General features: G+C 68.2%; 4 protein-coding genes across 4 annotated transcripts; 2 read left to right on the top strand and 2 right to left on the bottom strand.

Moving 5' to 3' along the window:
• Positions 1–1,904: 1,904 nt before the first annotated feature.
• Positions 1,905–4,224, top strand: FA09DRAFT_223870 (carboxypeptidase S). The gene is made up of 6 exons (XM_025739564.1): positions 1,905–2,471; positions 2,523–3,279; positions 3,333–3,536; positions 3,595–3,796; positions 3,850–3,908; positions 3,966–4,224. The coding sequence occupies exons 1-6, from the start codon at positions 1,922–1,924 to the stop codon at positions 4,123–4,125; spliced, it is 1,932 nt and encodes a 643-aa protein (XP_025599535.1). The 5' UTR covers positions 1,905–1,921; the 3' UTR covers positions 4,126–4,224.
• Positions 4,225–4,922: 698 nt separating this feature from the next.
• FA09DRAFT_286093 (hypothetical protein) lies at positions 4,923–5,517 on the bottom strand (the record flags this gene model as incomplete). The annotated part of the gene is made up of 3 exons (XM_025739896.1): positions 4,923–5,069; positions 5,123–5,193; positions 5,301–5,517. Coding segments are annotated over 3 exons (435 nt in total), but the record flags the coding sequence as incomplete, so codon positions are not given.
• A 587-nt stretch (positions 5,518–6,104) lies between these two features.
• On the top strand, positions 6,105–7,596 carry FA09DRAFT_305939 (retrieval of early ER protein Rer1). Its single transcript, XM_025740519.1, has 4 exons — positions 6,105–6,276; positions 6,479–6,732; positions 7,043–7,200; positions 7,259–7,596. Exons 1-4 carry the CDS (start codon positions 6,120–6,122, stop codon positions 7,305–7,307), a joined length of 618 nt encoding a protein of 205 aa, XP_025599533.1. The 5' UTR covers positions 6,105–6,119; the 3' UTR covers positions 7,308–7,596.
• Positions 7,443–11,946, bottom strand: FA09DRAFT_328682 (hypothetical protein). The gene is made up of 9 exons (XM_025741873.1): positions 11,581–11,946; positions 11,495–11,528; positions 11,343–11,413; positions 11,197–11,287; positions 8,365–11,142; positions 8,157–8,307; positions 7,896–8,105; positions 7,675–7,834; positions 7,443–7,621 (listed from the first exon to the last, which is right to left on the bottom strand). The coding sequence occupies exons 1-9, from the start codon at positions 11,643–11,645 to the stop codon at positions 7,597–7,599; spliced, it is 3,585 nt and encodes a 1,194-aa protein (XP_025599532.1). The 5' UTR covers positions 11,646–11,946; the 3' UTR covers positions 7,443–7,596.
• Between the last annotated feature and the right edge of the window lie 654 nt (positions 11,947–12,600).

Below are 12,600 nucleotides of genomic sequence, written 5' to 3'. Positions count from 1 at the left end.
GGTGCGAGAGCCGTGCGATCGCCCAGGGGTGAGGCGAGCGTCGGCGGCGGCGACGGCCAATCTGTGCCTGGCGCCGCAGCGCGTTCCCGCGATTAGCCCTTGCCCGGCTCGCTGGCCCCACATTCGGCGGGCACTCGCTGCGACGGCGCCGGTGGCTGCTGCGCTGGCCGAGCGGATCGATAAGCCAGCGCGTTGGCTGGCTGCGCCTGCTGGCGCTGCACCCTCACCGAGGCGGGAGTGTGCTCGGAGCCGAGCGGTGGGTGGATGGCAGCCGGAGGTGCAGCGAGCCCCGCCCCTGGCGCTGCTGCTGGCGCACCCCCAGCCTCGCTCATGCCGCAGGGCCCCGCGCTCATGCGCCGCCGGGCCGCACGCGCCTCTCGGCGCCGGCGCCGCGTGGCTGCAGGGGCTCGCTTCCGCAGGAGAGGAGTGCGAGAGCAAGGCAGCAGCAGTGCCAGCTCGCCGCCGAGGCTCCGAGGCCGGATGAGAGGGCTTCTAGACGCAGCTCAGCGGGCAGCGAGTGGCTTCGGCCATCGACGCAGCACGCCGCAATTGCCCGACGACGCAGCGCTGCAGGCTGAGGCTGCGGGTGCTGCGTGCCTGCGTCTGGCGCTCAGCCCAGCGCCGCGATATCGCAGCCCGGACTTGCTCACGCGCCCGGGCGGACCCTGGACTTGGCCGCTCCCGCCTCGAGGTGCGGCTCCGCGCGCTGGAGGAGCGCCAATTGCCAGGCACCATCAGCATGTGCAGGGCGTCGCAGGCACGCCTCGCTGCATAAGGCAGCGAGACCGCAGCTCCACGTGCCAGTGCAGCGCTGGGCCTCCCGCTCTCTGCTCGGTGCCGAGCGCAAGCCTCGCGTGCGGCGCGCGGCTTATCGTGATCTCTCAAGGAAGTGTGCGGCGCGTCGCGCGTGACGGCCGGCATGCAAGCGCGGGAAAGAGAAACAGCGCGCGGCCGTGTCGCGCCCTGAGCTCCCCCTCCGAGGCCGGCTCTGAGAGGAGCCGCTATCGTCTACGAACCACCTCCAGCATCGCTGTCGTGGGAACCAAGGCGCTGCCAAGACAGACTGGGCTTCAAACGGAGGTCCAGGTCGACGAGTGGCGTGCACGTGCCAAAGCCACCGTGAGCCGGACCCGCGATAGGAGGCCGGCTGCAGCGCGAGCTCTGATCTGGGACCTTCCTGGCTCGGATCCGCTCGGAATAGAGAGAGAGTCAGCCGTCAGGGTCGTTGGGAGCTGTCTCGGTGCGGCCACGTGGCCGAACAATGCCAGCGTCGCTCAATCACGCTGTCGTGTCGACCGCTCAAGGCCCCCAGCGCGAGGTCTTGCGAGATGTCACCGCGCGTTCGACACACACAGAGGGCCAGAGTTCTATGCGCACAGGCGGGACGACAAGGCTCGCGAAGCTCACCGAGCGATGCTGCAAGGTACTCTCGGCATTTTGCACTCAAAAGCTCAGTGCAAGATGAGGGTCAAGGCGGAAGAGCTGCGAGTCAGAGTTGCCATCGCGACGCAGGACGCATGGACGGAGGGGCGCCGGACGATCGTTCCCACGCGCGTCAGCAGCCAGGCACAGGCATCGCCGAGTGACGAAGAGGCCCCGCCTCAGCCGCTGCTCGACTCTGCCTGCTCTTGCCATACCTCTGGCCACCTTCTCTGCCACATCCACAGCTCGGTGCCCGTCAGCATGTTGCCTGCGCATCAAGGCCATCTTCTCGCCGAGCAGCACGCTCGGCAGGCAGCAGCTTGAGCGCGAAGGAAGGGTGCACATAGACGCATGTGGAGCGGCGCGTCCGGCAGATCGGCCGATGCTCCGTGCGCGTCGGCGCGGCAGCCGAAGAAGCCGGAGCGGCGCAGGCAAGCGAAGGGCCCCGCAGCGGCATCGGCGCCGTCCCCTCCTCTCCCTCACACCACCATCACCAAGCATGCCAGCTCACTTCGAGAAGGCCCCACTGCTGCCCGCCGGCGCAGCACCGCGACGCAGCCGCACGGCATCGCCGCCGTGGGCGCGTGCGCTGCTCGCCTCGCTGCTGCTCCTCGTCGGCGCCAGCCTGTGGCAGGGCGGCAATGCGCTGGCGCCCGCCCTGCGCCCCGCCGGCAGCTTCAGCTGGCTCGCCGCGCAGCTCGAGGCCGCCGCCGCACCGCACCCCGCTAACAGCGACTGCCCGCAGCAGGCGCCGCACGTGGCCATGTACCCCACGCCCATCCCCTCCGTCGACACGTACGCCGAGCGCCTCTCGCGCGCCGTGCAGCTCGACACGAGCGTCGGCGACAACTGGCCCTCGCCCGCCGACGACAACGAGCGCTGGCAGACGCGCTTCGAGCCGTTCCGTAACTTTCTCGCCGACGCCTTTCCGCGCACGCACGCCGAGGATGGCCCCGTTAAGCGCGAGCTTGTCAACTCGCACGCGCTCCTCTACACGTGGCAGGGCAGCGACAAGAGCCTCAAGCCGATCCTGCTGACGGCGCACCAGGGTGAGCACACCGCAGCACACAGCCAGTACCTTCGCTCACGTCCCCGCGCAGACGTCGTGCCCGTCGACCCGCAGACCGTCGGCAGCTGGCGCTTCCCGCCGTTCTCGGGCCACTACGAGAACGGCACCGTGTGGGGCCGCGGCAGCCACGATGCCAAGGCATGGGTGATTGGCATCATGAGCACGCTCGAGGCGCTGCTCGACCCCGAGGCCGAGTTCTCGCCCGCGCGCACCATCATCGTGGCGTTTGGCTTCGACGAGGAGGCCAGCGGCCCGCACGGCGGCGGCCATCTGGCCAAGGCGCTCGAGGAGCGCCTCGGCAAGGACAGCGTGGCGCTGCTGCTCGACGAGGGCACGCCCAACTTTGGCAAGAACGACGCGCTGGGCATGCCCGTTGCCATCGTTGCCGTCGAGGAGAAGGGACAGGCGCACATTGCGCTGCGCATCGACACGCCCGGCGGCCACTCGAGCGGCGCGCCCGTGCACACGTCGATCGGCATGCTCGCCTCCATCCTCACTGCCATGGAGAAGGCGCCCGAGGAGCGCCGCTTCCCCGCCGGCGAGTCCGCGCCGCTGAAGCAGCTGCTCTGCCTGCGCCACTCGCCCAGGATGCCCGACAATGTGCGCCGTGCACTGCGCGACCTGGCTTGGGCGCGTCGCTCGTCGATCGACGTCGACCACTCAAGCATGTCGTGGCTCGCACGCGCGGCACTCGCGCTTGACCGCCTCACGCCGTCGAGCGGCCGCGACCGCCGCATCAAGCGCGCCGAGCAGCGCGTGCTCGAGGTGCTGCCTCGCCAGCTGGCCAAGTGAGCTGCCTCACCATGCAGTCGAATCACTCATGCTGACTCTGTCCTGCCAGCCCGCTCTTCACCACGCGCGCCATCGACATCATCCATGGCGGCACCAAGATCAACGCGCTGCCCGAGGGCGTCGAGGCCTCCATCGACCACCGCATCGCCACGTGGTCCAACGTCGAGGCGGTCAAGGAGATGTACCGCAAGCTGCTGCGCCAGGCGGCCAAGGACTTCCATCTCTCGCTGGAGGCGTTCGGCGAGGACCTGAGGTGCGCTTGGCCTGTGTTTGTCCGTGTCGCTGAGAGCTGACACGTGTCGATCCTGCAGCGGCAAGGCGGACCCCTCCGCGCCCTTCCTGGGCAAGATCACTGTCGCCGAGTGGGCCGGCTCACTGGAGCCCGCGCCGCGCACGCCGGTCGTCGGCAAGGACGCGCATGCCTTCCGGCTGCTCAGCTCGGTCATCCGCGACACGTACCGCGTGGACGAGGACGGCCTGCCGGTGCTGAGCGGCGGCGAGGGTGTCACGGTTGTGAGTCTGCCTGCGTCGAGGGTTTCGTCCGTGCGCTGATGTCCCGCTCGCAGGTGCCCGCGACGATGCAGGGCAACACCGACACGCGCTACTACTGGTCGCTGACGCGCAAGTGAGCCGGCTCGCGCTCTTGCTCCACTCGCACTCGCTCACGCTCCTCTCGCCTCAGCATTTTCCGCTACGGCCCGGCCAGCTTCGCGCCCGACGCCACAGGCCTCGGCACGGGCTTTGGCGTGCACAGCGTCAACGAGCACTTCACTGCCGATGCGCGCCTCGTCGACTTCTACTCGCACCTCATCCGCCTGGTCGATGCTGACCGCGAGCTGTGAGAGGTTCATCAAGCGCCAAAAGGTCGCGTCACATGCAGCGGGCAACAATTCCATTTGCAGCCGCCGTCCCAGTGTCACCGCGCGTTGCGCTGTCGTGCGTCGGCACCGGCGCGCAGCTCAACGCCTGTCGCTGCGCTCGCGTGGTTGCGCCATGCCTCGACGGCCGGGATGTGCTGCGGCTCGTGCTGCAGCGGCATGCTACGCAGGTGGGATGAGGGTGCGCGCGCGAAGCCTGGCCGAGCGGCGCTGGGCCCGCCTGCGACTGAGGCGGACGGCGGGAATGCACTGCCCGAGACGCTGCTGCCCGTCTCGCGCGCGTGTGCGTGGGCCGCGTGCGGATGCTCGAAGAAGAGACCGCCGCCGGGACCGAGAGCGCCAGCGGCGCGCGCCGAGGCCTGGCGGCCAAGCATCTGTTCGCGCGTCTCGCCCTGTGCACCGGGCGTGGGCGGCGAGGCCGTCGCAGCGGCCGTCACTGCCGCTTCGACGACGCGCGGCAGCAGGGCAGACGCCACCAAGTCTGGCAGCGAGAGCGAGACGAAGCGCGGCCACACGAGGCGCGCGTGCACGGCGGCGCGCAGCCGCTCGACGAGGATCTGCTCGAGCTTGGGCACGTCGACGAGCTTGGCGCGCGAGCCCAGCTGGCTCGAGGCGCGTGCATCGAGCGCAAAGTCGGGGTGCAGCGAGAGGCGCACGGCATGCCGGCTGCGTGCGTCTGCGGGCGTGCTGGAGCTCGAGACCAGCTCGATGGAGATCTGCGGAGGAAACGTGAGCGACGACGCGCATGCGCCTCACTGCGGCAGACGCACCGTGCCGCTGAGCCGCTCGATAATGAGGCCCAGCGAGATCGGCAGGATCGCAAAGCGCGGCCGCGGGTAGTTGACGACGAGCTGCGTCTCGATGCTGAGCTCGATCTGGTCGACGTACTCGATCTCTGCCTCGATGCGCTGCACGGACCATGAGCTGAGACTCTGTTTGTTACATGGGCTGGCGCACTCACCAGGCCGCCGGCTTCGTCTGATGGCCGCACGCGCACGTCGGAAAGGTGCGGAAAGGCGTTGCCGATGTCGACTGATGTTACAGTGATGCGATCCTGGAGAGCGCTGCCTCAGCCCTGGGCGCCGAAAGAAGCCTGCTGCTCTTGTGTCCATGCCGAGCAGGCATCGGTGTGCGTTCACCCGTACTCACCAGGAGCGTCCCGGCCGTCTTGCCCTCCACCGCGGCATTGAGAATGTGCTCCACGGCCGCGCGGGCGCCACCCTCATTGCCCGCCGCCAGATCCTCGCGGTAGCCGTGCAGCGCCAGCGCGAGCAGCACGTTGACCCAGTCGGTGCTCTCGGGCGCGTGGGCGCCGACGTCGTAGCCGGCGCGCTCGGCCAGGTGCCGCGGCGGCACACGCGGCGTGCTGCGCAGTGGCGGCGGCGGTGCTGCGGCGTTCTTGCGCGCCGACGAGGGCCACGCCGAGGGCGCGCTGATGGGCCCGCGCTGGCGGCGGCGCGACGGCGAGGCGTCGGGGTCGGCAAAGAGGAGGAAGCGCAGCAGGATGAGCAGCAGCACGACGATGCTCAGCTGGCCCACGAGCAGGCCCTGCGTGAAGGTGGGGCGCAGCGAGAGCAGCGCAAAGGCCGAGCCCGGCGCCGGCGGCGCTGCGGCGGGAGCGCTGGCCATCGCAGCGTGCTTGGCAGAGAGGGATGTGGAGGAGAAGGAGGCCAGCGCAAGGCCAAGCGAGGCAGCCAGGGCCCAGGCGTCGCACGTGACAGACAGGCGTGGGAGCAGGAAGCTGGGCGGTGCTGCTGAGCGCGCAACGTGGCGCAGGCACCGGGCCTCCGCCGCGTCCGGCAACACGCGCGGCGCGCCGGCTTGCTTCCTGCCTTGCTGCCACATCTTCCAGCACCAGCGCTCTGGCTATTCCCCAGCGCCGCCCGCTCGCAGCCCCCGCACTGCCGCCCACCATGATGCAGCCGCAGGGAGACGAGCTCGACTCGTCGCCGCCCGTCATGCAGAACCTGCTGCGCCAGAGCAACGCGGCACAGCAGCGCGTGCAGGTCTTCCTCGACTCCACCACCCCTTACACGGCGCGCCGCTGGGGCACCACGGGCGCGCTGCTGGCGCTCTTCATGCTGCGCGTCATCTTCGGGCAGGGCTGGTACATCGGTGCGTGTGCAGTGGTGCAGCGATGAGCGAGCAGCGCGGCGCAGGACAGCGTGCAGCGACGAGCGAGCAGCGCAGCGCACGGTAGCAGTGTAGCGGGCTGGCGACGATGCACGGAGCCTGGCAGCAGCGCAGCGATGACTGCGGTACCTGCCTGCACCGCACCTGTCGTACTTGCCTCTTGGCTGACACCTTCTGTCACCAGTTTGCTACGCCCTCTTCATCTACCTCCTCAACCTCTTCCTCGCCTTCCTGCAGCCCAAGTTCGACCCTTCCATCAACGAGGACCTGGCCGAGCAGGACATGGAGGACGGCGAGCCGGGCCTGCCCACGTCGGCCTCGGCGGCGTCGTTCCCGCGCGGCGGCGGCGGCGGTGGTGGGCTGATGAGCGGCATGTTTGGCGCGACGCAGCCAGAGGAGGAGTTCCGGCCCTTCATCCGGAGACTGCCAGAGTTCAAGGTGAGTGCAGAGGCGCATGCGGCTGATTAGCGGATGCGCCCGTGCTGTAGACTTGCTGTGAGGGTCTTGCGGGCAGAGCGGCGAAGGTATCGGCTCTTCCTGGCAGCCGTGATGCGAAGCAAGAAGTCGCGCAGGGCGGCAATCTTGGATGCTGCGAGGAGTGGACATGCTGGGTCGAGCCACTGCTGTGCGGCGGGCTCCGAGCTGTGGGTTCCTGGCAGAGAGGGTGACACGCGCTCGGATGAGCGCTGTTTGGCGCGCAGCCTCGATCCGCTGCAAGCCCTGTTGCTGACCTCGCCGCGCGCTCCAGTTCTGGCTCTCTGCGACGCAGGCCGTGCTCATCTCGCTCGGCTGCACGATCACGCGGGCGTTCGACATTCCCGTGTTCGTGCCGATCCTCGTCCTCTACTTCTTCGTGCTGTTCGGGATAACCATGCGGCGCCAGATTGCACACATGGTCAAGTACAAGTGAGTCGCGGCGCCAGCTGCTGTCCGCGTGTGCACCTCTGACACATGCGCGCGACAGGTACGTGCCCTTCGACCTCGGGCGCAAGCAGCGGTATGGGCAGAAGTAAGGGCGGAACAGCCGGCAGTGCCTCGGACTGCCCTAGATCGAGGTGCGCGCAGCAGACCCTGCAAAGCCCACGCACGGCGCTGCGTGGCTCGGGGGCTGCCCGAAGGCCCGCTCTTCCCTCGAGCATCGCCGACTGGGTCTCAGATGCTCTTCTTTTGCAATGGATGCTTGCCGCCACTGCAAGGCGGGCAGCAGCGCGAGAGAGGTTGATACATCACGGCGCATGCAGGGAGCGGCGGGTATAGAGGCGGGTGACGGCGGTGTTTCCTCCCGGACGCCGCGAGAGGATCTCATAGCACGCCCTGAGCATGATATCTGGCCGGAGGGTCAGCACTGGACGGGGCGAGGTGTGCGCAGGGCACACGCACTGGTATCGGTCGTAGAGGCGCGTGAACACCGAGTTGGCCGACGACTCGACGAGGCGGTCGACGAAGGCGTCGCTCTGCGACGAGCTGAGGCCGAGCTGGAAGCGGTCGCGCAGATTCGACGCGGTGAGCTCGCCGAGCGAGAAGCACGGCAGCTTCGAGTCTGGTGTGGGCAGGTTGGAAGTCAGCGGGCGGCCGGCATGCGGCCTGCGGCTGCCACGCACCTCGCTGCATCAGCTCGATCATCATGATGATGCGCTCGGCGTGTTTGCGCACATCGCGGAAGCCGTGCTGCACCAGCAGCTTGAACTCGGCCCACTTGGGGCTCTCGGTGCCGCCGATGATGTCAATGTAGTCCTGCGTCAGCTTGAACGGCGCCGCCTCGAAGCCGACGCCGCCGGGCGAGATGCCGAGCATGAAGCCAAAGTCGATGTCTGCGGCGCGCATGAGCAATGCAGCGCGAGCGGCTCGCACATCCGACTCACGAATCAGGCGCCCGTCGCCGTCGATGAGGATGTTGCCGTTGTGCCGGTCCTTGATCTGCAGCAGGTACGAGATGATCGAGTAGGCGGCCAGCGACTCCATGAAGCGCTCGCGCGCGCGGTTGAACTTCGACGACGACGGCTCGCCGAAGGACTAGAAGGAGAGGTCAGTCAGCAACGACCGCAAAAGCAGAGCGGGAGCAGTACGCACGTCGCAGAAGTGGTCGTAGAGATTGTACGTGCCGATCTTGCCCTCGGCGACGCGCCGCGAGTAGGCCTCCTTCTTGATCGAGTGCACGGACACGGCGTCGGTGACCGTCTCCATGAGGCCCGAGTTCTCGCTCGTGACGAGGATGCGGAAGTAGCGCACCCAGCAGCGCGACTGCGTCTCCTTCCAGATGCGGCCAAACTCGGAGATGAGCTGCACGGCGAGCTGCTCCTGCCGCAGGTCCGCGCCAGTCTTGACGATGACCGAGAAGACGTCCCACGACTCGAGATGCCCGTACGGGCTCGAGGCACGGATGCGCGCCTTCTTCATCGCCCACGACTCGCGGAACATGGCCGCCGACGGGTCGTCCTTGTTGACGGCGCGCATCACCGTCTCCTCGTCCTCGTCGGGCTCGTTGGTGCGGCGCCGGCCGCGGCCGACGTGCCGTCCGGCGGCGTTCATGCGCTCCATGCGTTCCTCTTCCAGCGCCATCATCTCCTGCATGATGCGCCGCCGGATCGCCTCCGTGTCAGCGTGCAGCACCTTGGCACCGCCAGGCGCACCTGCAGCAAGAGCCTGCGCCATGCCTTCCGACACGGCGCCCGAAGTCGACGCCCGCGGCGCGGCTGGCGCAGTACTGCCGGTGACTGGCGCAGTGATGCCCGCGCTGCCCTGTCCAGCCTCGCTCTTGGTGGGCGCCACGACGCCGGCCCAGCTCGTGCCGGTCAGCCAGCTGCTCCAGCCACCCTGTGCCGTGGCGCTGACGTTCGGGTTGTGCGCCACGATCGGGTGCGCTGCGGCATTGGTGCTCTGGTTGAGCTGCGCAAGCATGACTGCCGCCGTGCGCATCCGCTCCGAGTACTCGTCTAGCGAGAACTGCGCGGCGGCCTGCTCGGCCTTTTGCTTGGCGCCGCGCGCCGAGGTCCAGGCTGCAGTGTCGTGGTCGCGGTTCATCGCCGTGAGGTCGTCCTCGTCGCTGGAGCCTGCTTCCCTCTCCTCGCCAAAGGCCGCAAGGTCGGACCCGAATGCCTGCTCAGTCAGGTCCACTTCCTCTCCATCATCCTCGGGCACCGCATATTCGGCGCGCAGAGGCGACGACAACGGAACTTGCGCAGTGGCCACCTCCGGCGCGGGCGGCGGCGCAGCGGTGTTCGAGCCTGTTGACTCAGCGAGTGCCATGGGATCGTCGGACGACAGTCCAGGCGTCGCAGGCGTGCTGGACGACGCAGTCGCGTCCTCGCGTGCTCCAATGCTGTGGTCGCGGCTCGAGTCGGAGAGCGCAAAGCTGCGCGAGGAGGCAAACTTTCTCCGCCGCGTGTCCTCCTGCACAACGAGCTTCTTGAGACTCTCGCGGTTTTGCCGCCTGTCTGGATCGAAGTCCAAGTCGTCGTGAAGCACCTCGACGTGCAGCAGGAACGGCACGCGATCCGCCGAGTTCAGCACGACTGCCTCGGACGGGTTGATGCGCACCACGCGGTGGTGGCGCCCGGCGCGGTGCTTGGCCGCCATGCTCTCGCCCTCTTCCTCTTCCGGCGGTTTCGTCGCACTGGCCTCGGCTCCGTCTCGTGCCTCTGCACGGCACCACAGCGGAAAGCAGACTTCGCTCGGCAGCGAATGGTTCAGCTGCGTCAGCTCGGCCCTGAGCGCGGAGAGTCGTGCCGGCTTGGGTATCAGCAGCATGCGCGCCGATATGTCCTGCAGCGTGAGCAGGAACTGCGTCTGGACGCGGCAGTAGTTGGATCGCAGCAGACGCCGCCGGGCCTCTGGATCGTACTGCGCCAGCACCGCGTCTGCGTTCGGAGCGGCGCCGCCGGTCGCCTCAGCAAACGTCGTTGTCGATGCAAAGGGCGAGGCATTGCCGCCGTGACGCGCCATTGCGAGATTGGGTGCCGACCGGAAGCGGTTGGCGCCCTGCTCTAGCGAGAGGCGCGGTCTCCGACGCTGCGGGTGCCAGGCAGGCGGCGCCTTGGGCTTCCGGCTTGACTCCGGCCCCGGCACAAAGTCGACGCCGAACGTCTGGCCCAGCGCGTCGCCCACGGCAGCAGCAGCCTTGTCGCGGAAGTCGGAGAAGCCAGCATCGAAGCGCGACGCAAAGCTTGCAAACGGATTGGCGCTGGTCGGCGGCGATGCTGCTGGCTTGCTCGGCGGCTTGAGAATGCCACCGGGAGTGAGCGAGCTCGCGGCACCCGCAGGCATCGTCTGCGAGCGCAGCGTGGGCGGCGCGCTCTTCTCGGCCTCCGCCCCATTGGCAGCCAAGGCTTTGCCGTCCGACGCAGACTCAGCGCCGCTGCCCTGACCGGTGCCCTTCGCCTCGTCTGTCTCGTCGGCTTCGCCCGCGCCCTCGTCATCCTCGAACTCTTCATCGTCCGAAGAGCCTGAGAAGCGTCCGGCGTCTGCTGTGCCTTCAAGCTCCGCCCTGTCGAGGCCCAGAGGCTTCTTGCGCCCTTGCTCGACTGCAACTCTGCCCGAGATCTGTGCTAGCGACGGCATGCCCGGCACGCTCGCGAGCACTGCGCCAAGGCCGACCATGCTGGCCTTCACGTTGGAAGGCAGCACCTTGGGTGCCGCCTTCGAGCGCGCGGCCACAACGAGGCGCGAGCGGCGAGAGCCGGTGACCACGGACGACGATGACGTGGTGGTCGAGATCAGCGAGGTCGAAGAGAGCGGGTCGTCGAAGAGAATGCGCTGGCATGCGTTGAAAACCCGCTGGCAGATCATAAATGACGGCGAGTGCGGCGCGCTGCTGAGGTCGGACAGCGCTGCCTGGAAGTACCAGAGCGTCTGCGAAGGCCAATGATGAGCACACTCCTCAGCGAGCTCGCGCAATGTACTCACAAGGAGCGCAACATGGACCTGCTCATCGCAGCGCTGGAGCACAAACGACTCGAGCGCGCGTGACTCGCTCGGCCGGCTCAGAAGCAGATAGCTGTGTCGCCCTCGCGTGAGCAGCATGCAGGGCACCTAGCAGCAGCGGCACTAACCACAGCTGCGGCCAGTAGAAGTCGACCTCCTCCGACGGAAAGTCACTGCGGAACCGCTCGACCAAGTACCACTGCGCACGCCAGGAGGCGCGTGAGCAAGAGCTCGGTGCCGCGCGGACTGGGCGCAGCGAGCACGTCGCCAGCCGACTCACAGTGATGCCGATGCTGTCCGAGTATGTCTTGAGGCTGCAGACAGTCGTGAGTACGGCGATACGCCTCCGCTCGCCGGTCGACTCACTAGGACAGCGCCAGGTGCGGGCTGAAGTAGTCCGAGTTGAACAGCCGGAGCAGGAGCGACGCCATGCTGGGCAGGCAGTGCAGCGAGGCGCACCACGACTCCTGGCTGTGCTTTCTGACTCAGCCGCTACCGCACGCAGCAGTGCAGCCAGCGCTTGTCCAGCGCAGCGAGCCGACGGGTCTGCTCGCTGCTCCGCCCGAGCTGAGTGGTGCAGCCGGTGCTAGACGGCACGCTTCGGCCGCACAGCAGCCGAGCGACGTGAGCGCGGAGGATAAGTGAGGGAGCGAGAGCGGGAGGAGGCGCCGCCAGTGCGAGTTAAGGATAAGTGGCTGGGCGGAGCAGGCTCTGGACTGGAGGTGTGGCAGGAAGGAAGGAAGTGACGGGAGACGCGCACCGGCCATGTCTGGTGTTGGGCCAGCGCAGCTGTCGGCCAGCTCTCGCGCAGGAGGCGTGAATACGAACTCGCGCGGCCAGGCGGTAGTGCGGCTTCAGAAAGGCGTGGGAGCAATACAACTCGCCGCCCAACCTGCATGTCCGGGTCTGGCGAGGTCCGCGAGACGCATCCGCGACCCCCCCGCGAAGCGATTTCCCGAGTGCGCTGCCGCCGCGCGCGGTTCCTCCGCGCCATCGCAGCCCCACGAGCAGCGCACGGCACAGCGGGTGCCGTGTGTGAGACTCGCTGTGATGTATGCTTGCCTGTCGTCGAGACTGAGACGCAGAAACAGTCTGTTCTCCTGACGGTGCGACTGAGGCTTTCGCTGTCAGCGGGCGAGTGCACGCGGCGCGAGAAGGAGCGGCGCGCGTCGGGTCACGCTTCGCCGCGCGCGCATCCTTCCGGCCCGTCTCGCTGCACCCCATTCATCCCCCACGCCCCGCCGTGCGTGCACATCCACTACGGCACGCCCGGCCGCCTCCTTCTCACGGCCCACTTGGCGCTTCTCTGGTCCGCTGCGTATCTGTCCATACCCCATTTGCCGAGCGGCCTCTTTCGTTCGCTGGTGTCACGTGCCGCACCGGAGA

Source organism: Tilletiopsis washingtonensis (genome assembly GCF_003144115.1).
Source record: "Tilletiopsis washingtonensis strain MCA 4186 unplaced genomic scaffold FA09scaffold_6, whole genome shotgun sequence".
NCBI lineage: Eukaryota > Fungi > Basidiomycota > Exobasidiomycetes > Entylomatales > Tilletiopsis > Tilletiopsis washingtonensis.
The sequence above is the reverse complement of the archived record's forward strand: the minus strand, read 5'-3'. Positions and strand labels throughout refer to the sequence as shown.

Coding starts and splice junctions, on each gene's coding strand:
- FA09DRAFT_305939 (XM_025740519.1), top strand. CDS start 6,120: ATGCAGAACCTGCTGCGCCAGAGCAACGCGGCACAGCAGCGCGTGCAG. Junction 6,277..6,478: donor CGGGCAGGGCTGGTACATCG/GTGCGTGTGCAG, acceptor TTCTGTCACCAG/TTTGCTACGCCCTCTTCATC. Junction 7,201..7,258: donor GCACACATGGTCAAGTACAA/GTGAGTCGCGGC, acceptor TGCGCGCGACAG/GTACGTGCCCTTCGACCTCG.
- FA09DRAFT_223870 (XM_025739564.1), top strand. CDS start 1,922: ATGCCAGCTCACTTCGAGAAGGCCCCACTGCTGCCCGCCGGCGCAGCA. Junction 3,280..3,332: donor CTGCCTCGCCAGCTGGCCAA/GTGAGCTGCCTC, acceptor CTGTCCTGCCAG/CCCGCTCTTCACCACGCGCG. Junction 3,797..3,849: donor GCGGCGAGGGTGTCACGGTT/GTGAGTCTGCCT, acceptor TCCCGCTCGCAG/GTGCCCGCGACGATGCAGGG.
- FA09DRAFT_328682 (XM_025741873.1), bottom strand. CDS start 11,645: ATGGCGTCGCTCCTGCTCCGGCTGTTCAACTCGGACTACTTCAGCCCG. Junction 11,414..11,494: donor CGGACAGCATCGGCATCACT/GTGAGTCGGCTG, acceptor TGGCGTGCGCAG/TGGTACTTGGTCGAGCGGTT. Junction 8,106..8,156: donor CGGCGACGGGCGCCTGATTC/GTGAGTCGGATG, acceptor TGCGCGCCGCAG/ACATCGACTTTGGCTTCATG.